At 43.0% G+C, this 20246-nt stretch overlaps 1 protein-coding gene across 3 annotated transcripts in view; it reads right to left on the bottom strand.

Moving 5' to 3' along the window:
• The window catches only part of PCGF5 (polycomb group ring finger 5), a 109094-nt gene that overhangs the window by 36968 nt on the left and 51880 nt on the right, over positions 1–20246 (bottom strand). For all 3 annotated transcript variants that reach the window (XR_012235677.1, XM_073596406.1, XM_073596407.1), the window contains 3 exons: positions 14350–14446; positions 5017–5072; positions 4882–4941 (listed from right to left, as the gene is read on the bottom strand). Coding sequence is in view for 2 of the 3 variants with exons in the window: in XM_073596406.1 (XP_073452507.1) it covers positions 4882–4941; positions 5017–5072; positions 14350–14446 (213 nt within the window). In the remaining variant the exon portion in view is untranslated. The remainder of the gene's footprint in view (positions 1–4881; positions 4942–5016; positions 5073–14349; positions 14447–20246) is intronic.

Here is a 20246-nt window from a genome sequence, read left to right as displayed (position 1 = left end):
ATTCAACTATCAAAATGTTCGTCTCTTTTAGCTGAGGTGTGCTCTTTTTCAACTTTTTTTCTACCATTTATACTTTTTAAAATATTAAGCTTTTTATCACTTTTTTTTAACATTGAAGTCAATGGGAGCATGCTTGAAATCCTTAAATTCTTCTTCCGCTCCCAAAAGTTTCAGCTCCTTCATACTTTCACCTAGAGACACCAAACAAACTTTAAAATGTTCACAAAATATTCAGCTATCTGGCTATATCTTTTTAGTTTGATATCTTTTACAGTTTTTGAGAAAAAGCTTTTTGTTTAGAGGTCATTTCAAGAAATTTTAGCCATTAATCAGAGTGTACTGTGTTTGTTTTGTTGCCATGGTTACCAAAGCTTCTGTTATACACAGGGGGGGAGGTGGCTGGAGCATCTTAGCTTTGATTACAGAACCCGGGGGAGGGGACAGACACACCATGTACTGATTTATAATAGAGGAATATGATGGGGCAGTTTTGATAGGGCAATTCTGATGGGGCAGTTTTGATGGGGCAATTATGATGGTTCAGCTTTGATGGGGCAATTTGGTGGGGCAGTTTTGATGGTGGCAATATGATGGGGTAGTTTTGATAGGGCAATTCTGATGGGGCAGTTTTGATGGTGGCAATATGATGGGGCAGTTTTGATGGTGGCAATATGATGGGGCAGTTTTGATGGTGGCAATTCTGATGGGGCAGTTTTGATGGTGGCAATATGATGGGGCAGTTTTCATGGGGCAATTCTGATGGGGCAGTTTTGATGGGGCAATTCTGATGGGGCAGTTTTGATGGTGGCAATATGATGGGGCAGTTTTGATGGTGCCAATATGATGGGGCAGTTTTGATGGCAATATGATGGGGGCAGTTTTGCTGGGGGCCATTTTAGCAATTCAGCATTCCCATGCATTTTCCCCAGGAAATGCATTTTCTAGTTATTATTATTATAGCCAAATTTACCACCCTAACTCCTCCCACAGTTTTTACACTACATAGACAAGTAATATACCGAAATGTGCGGATTGTTCCCGAATGGTGTGCTATTATTTTGTGGAACGTTTCGCCGAATGGTTCACGAAATAGCGTCGTTTTTGCGGCGAAATTGGTCCCATAGGAATGAATGGGGAAACTAGAGTGGGAGGTGACAAAAACTGAAAAATCAGAAACTGCCGCCACTCCCTCATTTTCAAGCCCACCTACACAAATCTTATATCAAAACGTTCAGCTATCCCTGCTGCCACTAAACATGTCCACGGCTAAGCCATAGTCCTGATAGTTTTCACAATATGACCATTTGTTTGCAACTCACGCCGTCCATTGACATTCATTGAAACTACTCTCTAGCCCCTTCAAATTTGAAGGGCAATTTCTAAACTGCGACCGTGCCTCCATTTTTAATATTTCAGAGACATACTATGTATCAAAATCTAGGTCTGGGTCTTGTGATTCTCACAATATAAAGATCTTCGCTGTAGGATTTATAGTTTTTAAAATATGGCCATTTGAATTACTGCATAGTTACTACATCTATCATGGTCCTGTGTACTGTGTATGGAGCAGTATTTGTGAAGCATAAACAGGGCATGAGCATTGCTAGGAAACAGTGGTTGTAAACACAAGATGCTGAGACACCCCAAATGCATGTGACTTCATCTGCTAGACTTGATAATGCTTGTAGACTGCTCCCACTGTTTTTACACTACAGAGACAAATAATATACCGAAACGTGCGGATTGTTCCCGATTGGTGTGCTATTACTTTGCGGAACGTTTCACCAAATGGTTCACGAAATATCGTAGTTTTTGCGGCGAAATTGGTCCCATAGGAATGAATGGCGAAATGTTCAATGTCATTTAATTGGTGTGCTATTACTTTGTGGAACTTTTTTCGCCGAATGGTTCACGAAATATCGTCGTTTTTGCGGCAATATTGGTCCCATAGGAATGAATGGTGAAATGTTCAATGTCATTTAATTGGTGTGCTATTACCTTGTGGAACTTTGTGAAAAGCTGAAATATACCAGTGTGAATCCGGAATCAATGTCATTTAATTGGTGTGCTATTACTTTCTGGAACGTTTCGCCGAATGGTTCACGAAATATCGTCGTTTTTGCGACTAAATTGGTCCCATAGGAATGAATGGCGAAATGTTCAAAACTAGAGTGGGAGGTGACAAAAGCTGACAACCCCATGATCAGCCAAAACATTATGACCGCCCCATAAAAAAAAATATTTTTGAAAAAAAAAAATCATTTTTGAAAAAAAAAAAAAAAATACATTTTTTAAAAGAAAAAAAATATTTTTGAAAAAAAAAAAATTCATTTTTGAAAAAAAATAATTAAAAAAAAAAAAAAAAATCATTTTTGAAAAAAAAAATCATTTTTGAAAAAAAAAATCATTTTTGAAAAAAAAAAAAAAAATTCATTTTTGAAAAAAAAAAACTTTTGAAATAAATGTTCAGCTCTTTCAGCTAATGATGGGACTTCAACTTTTTTACTACTATTTATACTTTTTAAAATATTAAGCTTTTTAACACTTTTCACAGTTACTCAAGCCACTCCATCCAGTTATTCCGCCCACTCCAGTTGTAGAGGCAAGAACACTTTTCACAATTTCCCCAGAAATTGTAGCTTTTCTAGTTATACAGTTGTATCTTATGTAACTCCCTAATTATACTGTCCGGCTATTAACTTACTGATCTGTCCAGTACTGCCTAGGCAATAGAAAACATTTTGTGGTGTTCCTTACAGACTGTTTGTATGAAACACTATCTTGTACTAAGCTATGACTGTACATTTTATTTTTTCAATAAAAATGTATTGAACAAAAAGAGAAGCAGACTCTCACAAGGCATACTGTGTCAAGACAGTGGAGAGAACCTTCCCTGGGAGGTTTTAGAGCAGGACATAAGGGCAGAAAGACAATGTCCTGGTTGATGTGAAAGGAGTGAAACCACTTTAGGGAGAAAGGGGGCTTTAGTCCTCACGACATTCTTGTCTTTGTGTAAAACGAATGCTCCTTACAGGATACGGCTGGCCCTTTGTGCAGAGGTAATAGCAACAAGTAAGGCCACCTTGTGAGTAAGGTCAGACAAGGGAAAATCCCCTATAGGTTTGAAGGGCAGCCTTTGAAGGGTCGAAAGAACCAAGTTAAGGCCCTATGGAGTCATAGGGGTACATACAGAGAGAAACACCCTGCACAAATACCTTAACTTGGAATTGAGAGGACACTGGTCTTTGAAACAGAAGGCCAAGGCTAGCTTTGCCCTTTGATAGTACCAGATGCTGCTCTAGACCAGACAGGTGGAAGCCAGGATGTGTCCCATGGAGTACCGCCTAGGATGAAGCCTCCAGGTCTTGCACCACAACAAAATCAGGAGTTTCAAGTGCAATGGTTGACACTGCGAGAAGCTGACTTCTTAGCTTTCAGGAGGGTAGGGATGACTGAATCTGATAGGCCTCTCTGCCCCTTAAGACCTGAGCTTCAACATCCAAGCCAGTAAAACCAGCGACCAAGAAGCAAAATGGTGGACCAGACCTTGGGCAGAAGAACTGGACTACCCAGAAGGAACCAAGGAGAGTCTGCAAGAAGTCTAAGTATGTCTACATAACACATCCTTGGTCAGTTTGGTGCAATGTGAGTCACTGGAATGCCCTCCATCTCTATCCTGTGGAGCAGACGACAGAGAAGCTGGAGAGTTGGAAAGGCATAGATCAAGTGGAACTGATCCCATTGAGCCACTGCAAAGGTCTGAGGGTTTCTGGACTGGGTAACAAACCTGTCTAGTTTGTTATTGAATCTGGATGCCAAGAGATCCATGTCTGATATCCTGCACCTTCGGCAAAAGGCTTGGAACATTTCCAGATGAAGATGCCAATTTCCCACACCAAAGATGTGGATGGTGGTGTGACTTCTGGTGCCTTCCTGATGGTTGATGTAAGCCACGGCTGTGGCATTGTCTGACTGAATTGTTTTTAGTGTGACCTTGTAGCAGTGAGCAGTACAGCAGTAAAGGGACAACCAAACCACTCCATGGAGTTCCAGAAGGTTGGTTTTTGGAAGACATACTTCTCATGTCCCCTGCACCAATGGAAAACCTAGGACACCTCCTCAGCCCAAAAGGCTGACATCCATTATGAGATCCTTTCAGATCCCATGTTTACTGAGGCAGTAAAACCCTTAGAAGGAGGGAGGGGCTGATCAAACTGGCCTATTCCAAAGCAAAATTATCAAACCTACAGGAGGAAGTTGAGAGCCATTCCTTATTGGCTAATAAAAAAACGGCAAAGCTCAAAAACACAACAAAAATCGCGCAGAAAAATGCTGGAAAAACGCTCAAAGACACTACGCTTAGGTGAATGCAGCCTCAAGCCTTGTACACATGGGCAGCAACAGAAACCGGCCGACATGTGCAGCCCATGCGTATGGCAGCAAGTCCAACAAAAGCTGGCCAGTTGAATGAAAAAAAATATATAGTAGTGTGTTCTAGGCATTAGGCTCCTTTCACACTTGTGTGACTTGGGATTAAACTTGTGAGACCCCAAGTCGCAGGACATGTGAAATTCAATGTATTCCTACAGACACTACAAAAGTCACAGCAACTTCAGAAAAGGATCCTGCACTACTTTAGTCTAGAGAGTGTTAAGTCAGATGAAAGTCGTGCTCCAAAGTCCCACTGAAAGTCGTGCGACTTTGGAGACGCGGTAATGTAAAAGGAGCTTTAGAAGCTCACATCGTGCAGTGAGATCAGAGTAAGCAATTTTAGTGCAAGAGAGGAGTCTGCAAGACTGAATGTAAAGCTGGAGTTCAGCTTTACTGGTGCTGGGAATGATCTATGAAACGATAATACATGCACAGAACAACATAAACTACCTTCTCCACTTTCTTCTGGATGTTTCCTCTTCCAGAATTCAGTTTCCTTTTGTTCCTCTCCTATTTAACAGTAACCAAACGTTAGTCTTGGACAACAAAACAGTACACCTCCCAAAATATAAATACAATACTTACTTTCCCGAAGTCCTGGCACTAATTTAAATATGATTTCTTCAAGTGTGTTATCCAGCCTGGCAGTAAAAAAATAAAAAATAAAATCAATTGAACAAGTGCATTTCCTGGTTAAACTACATAATAATAATAATAATAATAATAATAATAATAATAATAATAATAGCACTAAAAAACGTAAAACATTAAAAGTGTCATGAAACCTTACATACAAAAATAACTCAATGCCAGCATAACATCCTTCACACTATATTGGAATCTGCACACAAAGTTTACATACTGTTTTTTTTTTTTTTTTTCAGGTCATCATCTCTTGTGCACTACTGAAGGAGGCTCCCCCCCCCCCTTCACTTCCTGTCTGTGGTTACAAGCAGTACACATATATTGCGGTCAGATGCACTGCTACAACTACTTGAACTAATGTTCCTGCCTATTGCACTGCATGCATGCCCCATTTTATAAATGGGATGTTTTGTGGGCTATTATGTCCTGGCTTTATTGGCATGTAATACTGTAAGTCCATATTGTCGTGAACAGAGGAGGGTAGCTATGTTTCCACATACAGTGCGACTATGTGGACCCTCTTAACGGAAGTTGGGAGTACAACGGATTTAAAATCCAGATTTCGTGATGAGCTGACAGATGATACTATTAGAAGGTAGAAGTGACTACAGATTACGTATTGAATTTGTTGTTTTTCCTGTCTATTATGTTTTGCGACAAAGTGGAAAACTGAAAATAATAGAAACAAAATTAGATGAGGATTCTTTGGAAAACTATATTCGTTTTCATTTAAATCCAACTGAAATTTCAGTTTAAATCAGGTAAATACATTCCTGGTGAATCAAAACAAAAAGGTGTACAAAGTGCAAGGCCCTATACACACTGTGCATGGGGCTCTGGTGTTAGCTGGATGCGGAGGGCACAGGTGCTCTGTCTAGCCCTGTCACTGGCAATCTGAGGAGGAGCAAACTCTAGGAGGAGTTGACAGCTGCTGGGGCTGGATGGTGAACTTACTGGTTCGAATGTTTAGGGCAGTATACACCTAGGGATGAATGCCAAAAACACAAGAACATTGTTAGGGTTGGAGACCGCACTGGACTGACTCGATCGGTCACTGGTCATAGGTGGGTGATAACTTGGACAAGTAGGAAGAGATCCCTTCCACTGGTTTAAGCCCAATTTAAGGATGGTGGTAGCGAGCCCTTTTGGGTACGGCCTAATGGTAATTTCCGAATTTAGACTTGGAAAGGCAAGCAGAAAAAGGAGCGCCTGGCGTCCAATGAGATGCAAGCTGGATGGCATGTCAGAAGACGTTTATTGAGAATAGCAATAAGTACATCGAGCCAACGTGTTTCGGGGGGGGACAGGGACCCCCCTTCTTCAGGGCTATTGCTAAATGCTAATAAATGGAAAAACAAACAGGTGGGTCAACGGCAAACCATCAGAGGGAGGACTGTCAGAGTGACGGCGGTGTTTGCAGAGGCAGAATTATGCCCCTGCAACAGCCCTGAAGAAGGGGGGAGTCCCTGTTCCCCATAAATGCGTTGACTTAATGTACTTATTGCTATTTTTAAAAAAAAACAACTTCTGACATACCATCCAACTTGCATCTCATTGGACACTGGGCACTCCTTTTTCTTTTTTACTCTTCCAAAATACAAGAAGTCTGCATTTTGGGCATTCATCCCTGGAAGTATACTGCCGTAAACATTTGTAAGACCAGGTGGACCATCCAGCTGCAGCAGCTGTCATCCTCTCAGAGTCTGACAGGTTGACAGTGGCTGGATAGGGCACCTTTGCCTTTACCCACAGTTAAACACCAGCACCCCATGCACTGGGGGTAAACACCCACTGTGCATAGGGCCTGAGGATGACATGTAATAACCCACAGAAAGCAATCCCTTTTTATTAATAGGCATTTAAGATGTTTTTAATCATATAAAAAAAAAAAAAAAAGAACAAAAGTAGAGCCATTGACATCACAACATGACCCTAACACACTTAAAAGTGTGTTGGAGCGATACTAAAGTCTCTTTTTTTAATTTTTTAATTAAAAAAATAACAAACATGTTATACTTACCTGCTCTGTGAAATGGTTTTACACAGAGTAGCCTGGATCCTCTTGGGTCCCTCTTCAGTGCTCCTGGTCCCTTCCTCCTGTCGAGTGCCCCCACAGCAAGCAGCTTGTTAAGGGGGCACCCGAGGATCCAGGTGTCCATTCAGACATGGAGCCGTGGTTCTATGCATTAAAATGGAGTTCCAGTCATTTTTTTGTTAATTAAAAGTCAGCAGCTACAAACACTGTAGATGCTGACTTTTAATAAACACACCCTCACCTGTCCCACGATCCAACGCTGCACTCACCCTAGCCGTGTTCTCTACTATGGGCACCAGGCTGTGAGAGCTTGTGGCTTCACAGCCGGGTGCCCAATGCGCATGCGCAAGTGGCATTGTGCTCTGTGACTGGTGCTGACATCTTGCAGGACCTGTCATGTGTCCCAGAAGACTTCGAGAAGGAGAACTTCCGCTTCCAATCTAAGGCAGTGATGGCAAACCTATGGCACGTGTGCCACAGCTGGCACGCCGACTTCTCTCTGAGGGCACGCCAGGACACCGTTTCAGCGGCCGCCGCAGACTTTATTACCGCTGCTTAGTCTCTCCTCCTACCTAGGCTGTACATGACTGTGTAGGTCCGGCCGGGATGCGGCGCCGCCCACTTGACCTGACTCCTGCAGTTCAGAGTAATCACTGAGGGAGGGGCTGGGAGTCTCTCTGTGGAATGCCAGGCATTGCGGGTCATGGCAGAAGAACAGGAGGACAGACTCTAGAGGAACCAACTGGAAGGCAGCTCGCCTCAAGCCCAAGGAACCGACTGATTCTGTCAGTGCTTGCTGACTCTGAGACTGTGGAGCAGAGTAAGATAAATTGTTATGTGCAGTGTGGACTCACTGGTCACTGGAGTGGACTTAGCACCTCAGCAATAGCCAGGGACAGTCACAGGAGGGAGGGTCTGGGTGGTCTTGCCTGGGAGTTAGTGCAGTGGCCGCCCCAGCGTGGGAGAGAAAGCACAGAGCTGAGGAGGAGGAAACCAGGAAAGAAGGAGCTGCTGGCCTGGGTACCTACCTAGGCGTTTTAGCATGTGAGATAGATAATATTAATGACTGCACTCATTCAGGAAAACATGGGCTGCTGCATCACTAGTGCAGATTTGCAGAAGCTGTAGGTCTGTTTAATGCAGTGCCAAGCAAAGCAGTATGTCTGATCTCTGATCCACTCTTGTAATATGTCTGCGGTCTCTGATCCACTCTTGTAATACGTCTGCGGTCTCTGATCCACTCTTGTAATATGCCTGCGGTCTCTGATCCACTCTTGGAATACGTCTGCGGTCTCTGATCCACTCTTGGAATACGTCTGCGGTCTCTGATCCACTCTTCGAATACGTCTGCGGTCTCTGATCCACTCTTCGAATACGTCTGCGGTCTCTGATCCACTCTTGTAATACGTCTGCGGTCTCTGATCCACTCTTGTAATACGTCTGCAGTCTCTGATCCACTCTTGTAATATGTCTGCAGTCTCTGATCTACTCTTCGAATACGTCTGCGGTCTCTGATCCACTCTTGTAATACGTCTGCGGTCTCTGATCCACTCTTGTAATACGTCTGCGGTCTCTGATCCACTCTTGTAATATGTGCTTATCCCTGCACTGACTGGTGTATACTTTTTTCATAGCGCCGCTCGGCACTTTGAAAAAAATAAGTTGGTTTTGTGTTGCAGTTTGGGCACTCAGGCTCAAAAAGGTTCGCCATCACTGGTCTAAGGCAACAGGAACAGAAGTGGGACCAGGTACCTGTCAAAACGTGGGTACCTCTGCTCACCCCCTCCTCCCCAAAAGCTTAGTTTCAAACAGTAGCCGGGGAGAAGGCCTTAAAGTGGAACTTCCACTTTTGGGTCGAACTCCACTTTAAGATGAAAAACCTTTAGCCTTTACAATCACTTTAAGTGCAAAAAAAGGAAGGCAGGATCCCTTTAAAACACGTTTGGAGAAAAGGACAAAATCTGTTTTTAGCCACCTATGGAAACTGAGCTGTTAATTTACTTTCAGGTGAAAGGTAAAGAGGGCACCTGCTTTACAAAGTTATACTTGTGATACCTAACTTACTAGACCCAAACTGAACCTGTTAAGATTCTCCAGTTGGGTCTGTGAATGAAGACAACAGATCTCACGTACATACATGTACAGAAGGCCAACAAAGAAGATGCCCACTAGTACTCTGTATTTAAAAACAAGTGTGGTAATTTAAAAAAAAAAAAAAAAGAAACCTCACCTAGATGGCTGCAGGATTGATCTGATGCTGCATCCATCCCCCGCCGGCTCTACGCTGAGAACTGGGCGATCAAGGACTGCTGATTGCTCAGTTCTCAGGTCCACTCGGAGCACAGATCGGTGACTGTCAGTAACCAGCTCTGTGCTCTGCCCCTCCAGCCCTCACTGAAGTGCCAGGTTGGGGAGGGGGTGGGAGCGGCAGTCTCAGGCTCTCAGCAGCATCTGGGCAGATCCGGACATTGTCTGGATCCCTGTAGAGCCTGGACTGGCTCTGTGACGTCAGCCGACAGTGGATTTTAGACCACTTTCGGCTGAATCTGGGCGACAGGAATGCAGAGTGCAGAGTTTTGGCCACACTTGTTTGAAGATTTCAGCTACAATGAGCTTTCTGTTGCCAAGTTCCCTTAATAGATTTGGACACACAGACTGTAGTCACTAATTAATGGAAGAATATGAGTGCATTTTACCTTTCCGAAGTAAAAAAGCTGAGTTAGACTTATCGGTAACGCATTTTCTGAGAGTCTTCCAGGACAGCAATGAGACCCAGGGCTCCTCCTACCAGGACAGGAAACACGTTAACCCCCACCAGATAAAAGGTCGGTCCTCCAGGCCCCATGTCAGTATTCTCGAGAACTGTAGGACATCCCTGTAAAACATATGCATAATACACATAACTTCAAGACAAAACCGGGTGGGAATCCGGCTGTCCTGGAAGACTCTCAGAAAAGGAGTTACCGGTAAGTCTAACTCAGCTTTTCTCTAAGGGTCTTCCAGGACAGCCATGAGATGATGAGCCAGAACTTACCAGTCTAGGGAGGGACAACTGCCTGAATGACCTTACGGCCAAAACACCTGCTCCTGAGAAGGTAGGAGATCCAGGCGATAATGTTTAATGAAGGTCGAAAAACTGGACCATGTGGCAAATGCAAGTTTGTTCCGGTGAGGCTCCAGCCCTCTCAGCCCAAGTGCAGACAAGGCTCTTGTTGAGTGCGCAGTGACAAAAGGCGGAGGAACTTTCCTAATTTTATAAGTTTCAGAAATAGCTTGCTTTATCCATCCAGCCAAGGTGGCTTTAGATGCACTCTTTCCCTTGTGTGCTCCTGAAAAGAAGACAAACAAGGAGTCTGTTTTTCTAAAGGTCTTGGTGACCTCAAGGTAGATGAGAAGAATTCTTCTCAGGTCTAAAAAACAAAATTTTCTTTCTTGGTCGCCCTTTGGCGAACTACAAAAGGTTGGCAGTACAATGTCCTGGGATCTGTGGAATGTACTGGCCACTTCAGGGAGAAATCCTGGATCAGTTTTCAAAACAAACCGATCCTCAAAAATTCTGCGGAAAGGCTTCCTCACTGAAAGGGCCTCACTTACCCTATGAACTGATGTAATTGCCACAAGGAAAATTGTTTTTAAAAGGTAAGTAAGTAACTTAACTGAAATATCCTCTAGGGGTTCAAAAGGGAATTCTACCAGAGTTTGAAGCATCAGGGACAGGTCCCAGGTTGGACAACTTCTACCACTACTGGCCTGGACCTAGAAATTGATTTAAAGAATCTAGCTATATTGGGATTTTCCAAGAGAGAAAATAGGAGAAAAACACTGATAGCTGCCGCCTGTACCTTTAAAGTACTAACTGAAAGACCTTTGTCAACACCCTGTTGCAAAAATTCCAAAATTGAAGGAACATCATGAGTTAATCTTTGGTTTTCAGATAACCATGAGTTAAAATTTCTTCCAGACCTTGGAATATATGGCTCTAGTGACTGGTTTTCTGCAATTTACCAGAGTCTTGACTACTTTGTAAGAGAACGCAGGGGCGCTTAGTATCTTTTCTTCATATACCGGGCCGTCAAGTGCAAGGAAACCACCTGTGGGTGCAACACTGGACCCTGCGATAATAAGTCTTGTCTCTTTTGAAGACTCAGTGGAGGCTCTGAGACCAGAGTTTGTAACAGGGAAAATCATGGCCTCTTGGACCAAAAAGGGGCTATTAGAATAAGACCTGTTTGTTCTAGAAGAAACTTCCGGAATTAGCCTGATCGGCAGGAAGGCATAACTGATGCCGAATGGCCAAGGACTCGCCAGAGCATCGATCCCCATTGATTGATCTGCTGGGTTCAGAGAAAAGAACTTCTCAGTCTTGAGATAATCTGCCAGACAGACAGTTTTGTGTACCCTTCAGGTGCACTGCTGTAATTGAGGCTAAATTCCCTTCTGCCCATGATAAAATCTCCTGGGCGATAGATTGAAGTATCCGACGCCTCGTACCTCCCTGTTTGTTGAGGTACGCAACAGTAGCGATATTGTCAGATAGAATCTGGAGATTGTGACCCCTGATTTCCGTCTGAAATGCTTGCAAGGCTCTCTGAACCGCTACGGGAAAAACTCTATCCTTTTTCCTATGCAAACCTTTGTACATAAGGTCATGTTTAGAAAATTGTACCTCCTCCTCTTCTATATCAAGTGTCATATAGCTAGCCTTTAATGAGTCATCTACATCTTCCAATGATAACTTATACCTCGATCCCCCCTGTGGATTCTCTATCCCTGGGCCCTGTATCTGACCCTGATTCTTCCAGAGAAGAATGGGTAGATCCGGCTTCAGCCTCAGAGTCTTCACTCTCCGCACTCTGCTGTGGAGCGCTATGACCGGCTGAAGTCCTAACTGGAGATGGACAATCTGAGGGGACTTGAATTTTATCAGAGTTTTAAATGAGCTAAACGTAGACGTAAGCTCATCTCTAACAGCAGTCAACATTTTCTGACAGGAGACTACCGGGTCGTCCTTAGCTAAGCTGTCTATACAGGTGCGGCAAACTGCTTTGCTCCATGAGGAGCTCAATTTGTTTCTGCAAACCACACATTTCCTTTTTGGTGGCTGTTCTTGGGCCTTGTCCTGAGTCTTGGCCTACAAGAGAACAAATGACCCCAATGAATTTTACGCCACATACACTCCATAACACCCCGTGCAGGAGGAAAGGAAAATGTGCCCCCTTCACCTAGTCTCTACAGGTTACAAGGGGGAGAACACTCACAGGATGTGCAAGTAAAATACACTGCAGGCTTACCTGTGAGGGGCTGGTGTTAGGGCCTGCTTCCGCTGCCTGTGCAGGTATCGCAGAGGAGTCCATCCCGCCCCTGTAGTGGTCTGCAGCCTCTGCTGGGTTTCACTGTTTTTAAAACCACCAGCCTCCCAGCATCCCTGTTCACGCCGTTTAAAGACCGGAATTAGCGTCTCCGGCGCCAGCTGATGTCACACACCCCGGAAGTGACCCGCTGGGTACTTCCTGTGGGCCAGCTTGGAACGCATAAGTTCTTCCCCCTCCACGCGCGCGGCTTCCTCACTTTAACTGCACACTCCAGCCAGGCTGTTTAGCAGGGAAAACAAGCCGACTGCCGCCATGCGGCTCGTGGACAGGAGCTCAGACGTACACTGCGGTGCTGGCATTCCCCATGCACTGAGAAGCAGGGACAGCAGCCACAAACCTACTCCCCCAGCGGATGTGCCGCTCTGGGACCTAAGAAGAAGGTAGGAATACCACCCCAATCGCCACAGGAGCCACACTCATGAGACTTATGCCGCGTACACACGATCGGACTTTACGGCATACTTGGTCCGGCGTACCGGATTTCGCCGGACAATTCAATCATGTGTGGGCTCCAGCGGACTTTGTTTTCTCAAAAGTTTGATGGACTTAGATTTGAAACATGTTTCAAATCTGTCCTACGGACTCGAGTCCGGTCGAAAAGTCCTCTCGTCTGTATGCTAGTCCGACGGACAAAAACCAACGCTAGAGCAGCTATTGGCTATGAACTTCCTTGTTTTAGTCTGGTCGTACGTCATCACGTACGAATCCATCGGACTTTGGTTGATTGTGTGTAGGCAAGTCCGTTCATACGGAAATCCTGTCGTAAAGTCCATCGAAAAGTACGCCAGACAAAGTCTGCCGTAAAGTCCGCTCATGTGTACGCGGCATAAGGGAAACCAGTTTCAGGAAACATGTTGCCCCCTGTCCGGAGGAAACACTAATACTGACATGGAACCTCGAGGACCACTCCCTTTTATCTGGTGGGGGTTAACGTGTTTCCTGTCATGGTAGGAGGAGCCCTAGGTCTCATGGCTGTCCTGGAAAACGCTTAGAGAAAAACTGATACACTAAAACCAAACCATTTCCTTATATTATACAGGCCTGTAAATCCAGTCTTCCAGCCAGTGAAAAGTTGAATAACCAATGTTAAATGTTTTTTAGCAAAGTAAATATTACATATATTTTTGTCTTATCCATCGGCAACCATATTGTCTGTCCTGTAGGATATATACTGTAGGAGGCTGTATTTTCTTATAGATAAGAGGCAAAAGTAGACATTTAAGAATTTTGTTGCCCAGTGAAAACCTTTAGTAAGTAGAGGTAACACAGCACAAATCAGAGTACAATAGTATATTGATGGTATAGTTCATGGCAAACTAAAGCTGTAGAACATCTAAAAATAGAAATGCAAACTGAGTGTCAGTGGTGAAGCTAAATATATACATACACACACACACATATACACAGCTGTGTGACACTGCATTGCATCATACAGCTTAATCTGTATCCTCAACTTTAGATTTGTATGCATGGGCAAATTGACAATTTGCTTATCTTTAATGGTTGCTGACTCTATTTAACACATCTGAAAATAAAGGGGGAGGGGGGATAAGAGGTGGAATCTAACATTGTAGCCTTACCAAATGATGAACAAATCCACATCTCACAAGCAGGGTATACATTTATTATAACTGCATGAATGAACATAAATGTTTGAATAAAGAGAACTGGTTTCCCCAGATTACATGGTGGTATTATGCACAGCCTTATAAAACTGCAAAGCCTATCAAATATATATTGTTTAGGAATGTTAGTAAATATAAATGAATTGCAGACAAATTAACACTGGCAGCACATTAAAGGGTCTAATACAAAATCATCCCCAATGGTATTTCTCTAGAAGAGAAAGAGAAAGCATTTACATACCTTAGCATTTCTAAAGGATTGGTTTCATGGACCTGGTTTCCACATTTCGGGCAATCGTTGCTCTCTTCAAAATGTTGGACTATACAACTCTTACAAACTTTATAAAAAAAAAAAAAAACACAGGAGATATAGATATAAGAAATTATTCTACTTGTAGAAATTCTGTATACGAAAAATTAGAACACAGAACACATTATAGTACAAGAGTCCTTTGCCAGCCAACTCATTTTATCTAAACAGGTGGCACTCTAGAGCTGTGGTCATCAAACTACGTCCCACAGGCCAGATGTAGCCCTTTGCTTGCCTTTATCTGGCACTTGGGACACTCTTCCTCCCTCTGACATCAAGAATGGGGTATTATTCTTCCCACTGACACCGATGATGGGGCAGTATTCCTCCCACTTACACCAACAATTGGGCACTATTCCTCCCAATAATACCAATAGGGGAACTATTCCTCCTACTGACACAAACAATGGGGCACTATTCCTCCCACTGACACCAATGATGGGGCACTATTCCTCCCACTGACACGGCACTATTCCTTCCACTAATACCAACGATGGGGCACTATTTCTCCCAATAATACCAATGGGGCACTATCCCTCTCACTGACACCAACGATGGGGCACTATTCCTCCTACTGACACAAATGACGGGGCAATATTCCTCCCACTGACACCAACAATGGGGCACTATTCCTCCCACTGATACCAATGATGGGGCACTATTACACCCACTGATACCAATGATGGGGCATTATTCTGCCCATTGATACCAATGATGGGGCATTATTCCCCCCACTGATACCAACGATGGTTCACTATTCCCCCCACTGATACCAACGATGGGGCACTATTCCCCCCACTGATACCAACGATGGGGCATTATTCCCCCCACTGATACCAACGATGGGGCACTATTCCTCCCACTGATACCAACGATGAGGCACTATTCTTCCCACTAATACCAATGATTGGGAACTATTACTCCTCCCCCTAACCACAGGTGTGCTATGTAATTTTTTACTCTCACTGACCACAGTCTGCCCCCCCTAAAGTCAGTAAACTGGTCCTTTGTATAGAGAGTTTGGAGTCCCCTGTACAACAGCATCACCGATGCCAACAGAATGGCCCCAGGGTATAGTCAGCAATGTGTTGGAGTTGTACATTGTATTTGTGAAACAGAAGAGATTATAAAGTGGTATGCAGTTCAAGAAGTGTGCCTTGAGAGAATCATCACCTGCATTACCTGAATAAGCAAACAGTACAAATTGGTACCAATGTTAAAGCAAAAGTGATAAAACATCACCAAAAAAATAGGGCACTGGGATTGTCAGCTGTCCCAAAACACACAACCTCTTTAAAACTTGCCATTTCAGAGAACACAGTTTCCATATTTAATGGCTACCGGACAGATCTGCATGTCAGCAGATAAGAGGATTATTTGCTTAAATAACTTGTGAAAGTCAAAAGGGAAGAGGATTTACTGTGTTCCTGTCAATGTGACAGGCTGCTCGCATACATCACTTTCACTGCACATTATCTTTACAAACTGATGCACAAAACGATGCCACTAGAAGGGTACAAGTCAGATACTCTAAAACAATAACCGTACAACTGAAAGGTAGAATAAAATTAAATGACCAAGTGCAAGTCCAATTACAAAAGCAAACCAGACAATCATAAAAGTGTAAGTAAACCCCATCCATGAACTTCATATGAACTCTTACTTGCTCCCTTACTTGCTCTGTTAAAGTGGTATTAAACCCAATACCAAAAATGTAATATATTGCAGTTTACCAATCATGATACATAGGTGTCCTTTTATGAAACTGTGGTAAAATACCGCTTTTCAGTTCTCAGGCATTCTCAGAGGAGATCGCTCTCCTCTGAGTGCCTGTTTATGAAGGTCTGTAGATCGCTTTTCATATTGAGTTGAGAAGCGATCTACAAACGCCGGGAAATTCTCAGAACGGCTCCTCTCACTGTAATCTCATGTGATGTAGCGGGATTACACTATGAGGAAGCATAAAATACAAAAGTTTAACAAGAATCAGCACACATTATTCCCCAACATATTAATAAAATAATAAAGTTAAATTCCCCCTACACAATATACATTACCTAATTATTAAAAAAAAAAAAAAAAAACATTGTTTTTATCAATATTTAAAGATCATACATGTGCCTATTTAAATGTGAATGGTGTTTAGTAAATGAATGTAATACATATATGTAATGCAGCTATACACCATTCATATAAATGCAAAATACATTTATAATCATTAAAAAATAATTTTAATAAAGTATACAAGTATAAATATATATTAATAAATTAAAATAAAATATATTTCATAACTGATAAACATAAAAATTGATAAACTGGTGCGATGCGAGAACACTGCGAATCCACTGCGGGTTCCCACATCGCACCGACTCGGATGTCAGTTCACACTGCCATATGCGAATCGCTGGGGAGTGTCAATACATTGTTAACGACACCCCCAGTTCAGCTTCCATATCGCACTGCGAACTGACAGTTCGGACATGAATCGGATCACATATGTGTGAACACACATGCAATCCGATTCTGGTCCGAACAGAAAAAAGGGTCCTGTGCGTGTTTGCACCGAATGCGGTACGATATCAGCCATACTATCTGTACGGCTAATATCGCACCACACAGACATCGCATGTAATGTGAACGGCAGTGCGCTGCGAAATACATGCGATGCCTGTGCGATGTCTGGCATCGCACAAGTGTGAACCGGGCCTAAAAGTTAACGACACCCCCAAATCAGTTCACATATTGCAGTGTGATCTGCAAACTCGGACAGGAATCGGATCACATGGGTGTGAACACCCATGCGATCCGATTCTGCTGCGGACCAAAAAACGGTCCTGTATGAGTTTGGTCCGAATGCAATGCAAATTCAGCCATACTATCTCTATGGCTGAAATCCCATCGCACAGAGATCGGATGTTATTTTGCACTGCAGTGCGGTGCGAATCACATCCGATCTCGGACACCGCAGCAGTGGGAACCAGCCCTAAATCATATTGCATTTGCACCAAAATGGTACAGGACCCTTTATTTAGTCCGCACTGGAATCGGATCGCATGGGTGTGAACACCCATGCGATCCGATTCCTGCACCATTACATAGTTCACACTGCGATCTGTGAAATGATAGAATATATATATATATATATATATATATATATATATATATATATATATATATATATATATATATATATATATATATATATATATATATATATATATATATATATATATATATATATATACACACACACATACACATATACATACACACATACACACACACACACATATATACATATACACACACTATAAATTCCTAACCTGCTGGTTTTGGGGTGTGTAATGGTGGGGAAGATGTGCTCTGACTGTTTGGTGAAAGAAGTCAAAAGACTTCTTGCTTTCTCCAGAATACTCAGCCAGCTTCACGCTTCTCTCTCTCTGATTCTCCACCTCTGAAATGGTGAATCAGAAAGTGAGAATTCTGTCACAGATCGCCAGTGAGGTGCTGAGATCACACCTTCATAAACTGGCCGTTTCTGTGACAGTCAGTTACAGGGTCTCAAGGTGCTGAGATAATCAGCAGAGAACATGTTCTCTGCTGATTATCTCAGTTTCATAAACTGGTAATGACCTGAGATCAGCAGTGAGACTTGGGATCGCCGCTGATCTCAGTTTCATAAAAGGACACCATAGTTACATAGTAGGTGAGGTCGAAAAAAAGACAAGTCCATCAAGTCCAACCTATTTGTGCGATTATGTGTCAGTATTACATTGTATATCCCTGTATGTTGCGGTCGTTCAGGCGCTTATCGAATAGTTTCTTGAAACAATCGATGCTCCCCGCTGAGACCACCGCCTGTGGAAGGAAATTCCACATCCTTGCCGCTCTTACAGTGAAGAACCCTCTACGTAGTTTAAAGGTTAAAACTCTTTTCTGCTAATTTTAATGAGTGGCCACGAGTCTTGTTAAATTCCCTTCTGCGAAAAAGTTTTATCCCTATTGTGGGGTGACCAGTACGGTATTTGTATATTGAAATCATATCCCCTCTCAAGCGTCTCCTCTCCAGAGAGAATAAGTTCAGTGCTCGCAACCTTTCCTCATAACTAAGATCCTCCAGACCCTTTATTAGCTTTGTTGCCCTTCTTTGTACTCGCTCCCTTTCCAGTACATCCTTCCTGAGGACTGGTGCCCAGATCTGGACAGCATACTCTAGGTGTGGCCGGACCAGAGTCTTGTAGAGCGGGAGAATTATCGTTTTATCTCTGGAATGAATCCCCTTTTTAATGCATGCCAATATTCTGTTTGCTTTGTTAGCAGCAGCTTGGTATTGAATGCCCTTGCTGACCTATCATCTGCTAGGACCCCCAGGTCCTTTTCCATCCTAGATTCCCCCAGAGGTTCTCCCCCCCAGTGTATAGATTGCATGCATATTTTTGCCACCCAAATGCATTACTTTACATTTTTCTACATTGAACCTCATTTCCCATTAATTTTTTCAGATCTTTTTGCAAGGTTTCCGCATCCTACGGAGAAGTTATTGCCCTGCTTAGCTTAGTATCGTCTGCAAATACAGAGATTGAACTGTTTATCCGATCCTCCAGGTCATTTATGAACAAATTAAATAGGATTGGTCCCAACACAGAACCCTGGGGAACCCCACTACCCACCCCTGACCATTCCGAGTACTCCCCATTTATCACCACCCTCTGAACTCGCCCTTTTTCTCAGCCAGTTTTCAATCCATGTACTCACCCTATGGTCCCTGCCAACGGACCTTATTTTGTACAGTAAACATTTATGGGGAACTGTGACAAATGCTTTTGCAAAATCCAGATGCACCATGTCTACGGGTCTTCCTTTATCTAGATGGCAACTCACCTGCTCATAGAAGGTTAATAAATTGGTTTGGCAACGATTCTTCATGAATCCATGCTGATTACTGCTAATGATACTGTTCTTATTACTAAAATCTTGTATATAGTCCCCCCCATCCCCTGCTACATTGGCTTTTCTCCAATCGGCTGGTACCATTCCAGTCAGTAGACAGTCAGTGAAAATTAGGAACAACGGTCTGGCAATTACTTGACTGAGTTCCCCAAGTACCCTTGGGTGCAAGCCATCTGGTCCCAGTGATTTATTAATGTTAAGTTTCCCAAGTCTAATTTTAATTCTGTCCTCTGTTAACCATGATGTGGTGGTTGCATCAGATTTCTTTTGTTTTTCCCCTCTGTTTTCACCTAGTGATCTGGCCAGCAACCCACCACACCATCTGTATTAGTGAGACACTACTCTGGATGAAGAAGCATAGGAGGCACAACAGACAGCAGCATTGTCAGTCGGGGGGTTGTGGTTTGCAGGGCAGTGTTAAATGTATAAGCAGATTTAGAACCACCTACAAAATAAAGCCATGCTCCAGCTCACACTTTATAATCAGTTACAGCAAACATTTTTTTTCCTTTTGGGATAAAGTTTTGCAGGAATAAATTAAAGCTGATCATCTGATCACCTCTGCCAGTTTTAAGTGGCTTGTCTCATCCATGTAAACTGATACATTCTGCTGGAGAGTTTGTGCTGTGTTAAAACAGACTTGCTGGTTGGATTGCCAAATGAAAATAGAAGAAAGAAAACCTAAAAAACAGAAACTAATACAGCCATCATATCCAAGAACTGATAAGCTGCAATATGTTTGTTTTTGGGTTTAATACTGCTTTAAATATACCACTGAAAGCATATTTGAATATCTGTTGGATACAAAGATACTCGTCTATCCTGAGAGAAATCCAGTAAGCTCTTAACTTCTTGTACACACTGCAGTGTGTTATTTA

Source organism: Aquarana catesbeiana, linkage group LG08, assembly GCF_042186555.1.
Source record: "Aquarana catesbeiana isolate 2022-GZ linkage group LG08, ASM4218655v1, whole genome shotgun sequence".
Taxonomy (NCBI): Eukaryota; Metazoa; Chordata; class Amphibia; order Anura; family Ranidae; genus Aquarana; species Aquarana catesbeiana.
This window is presented reverse-complemented; position numbering and strand designations above follow the sequence as displayed.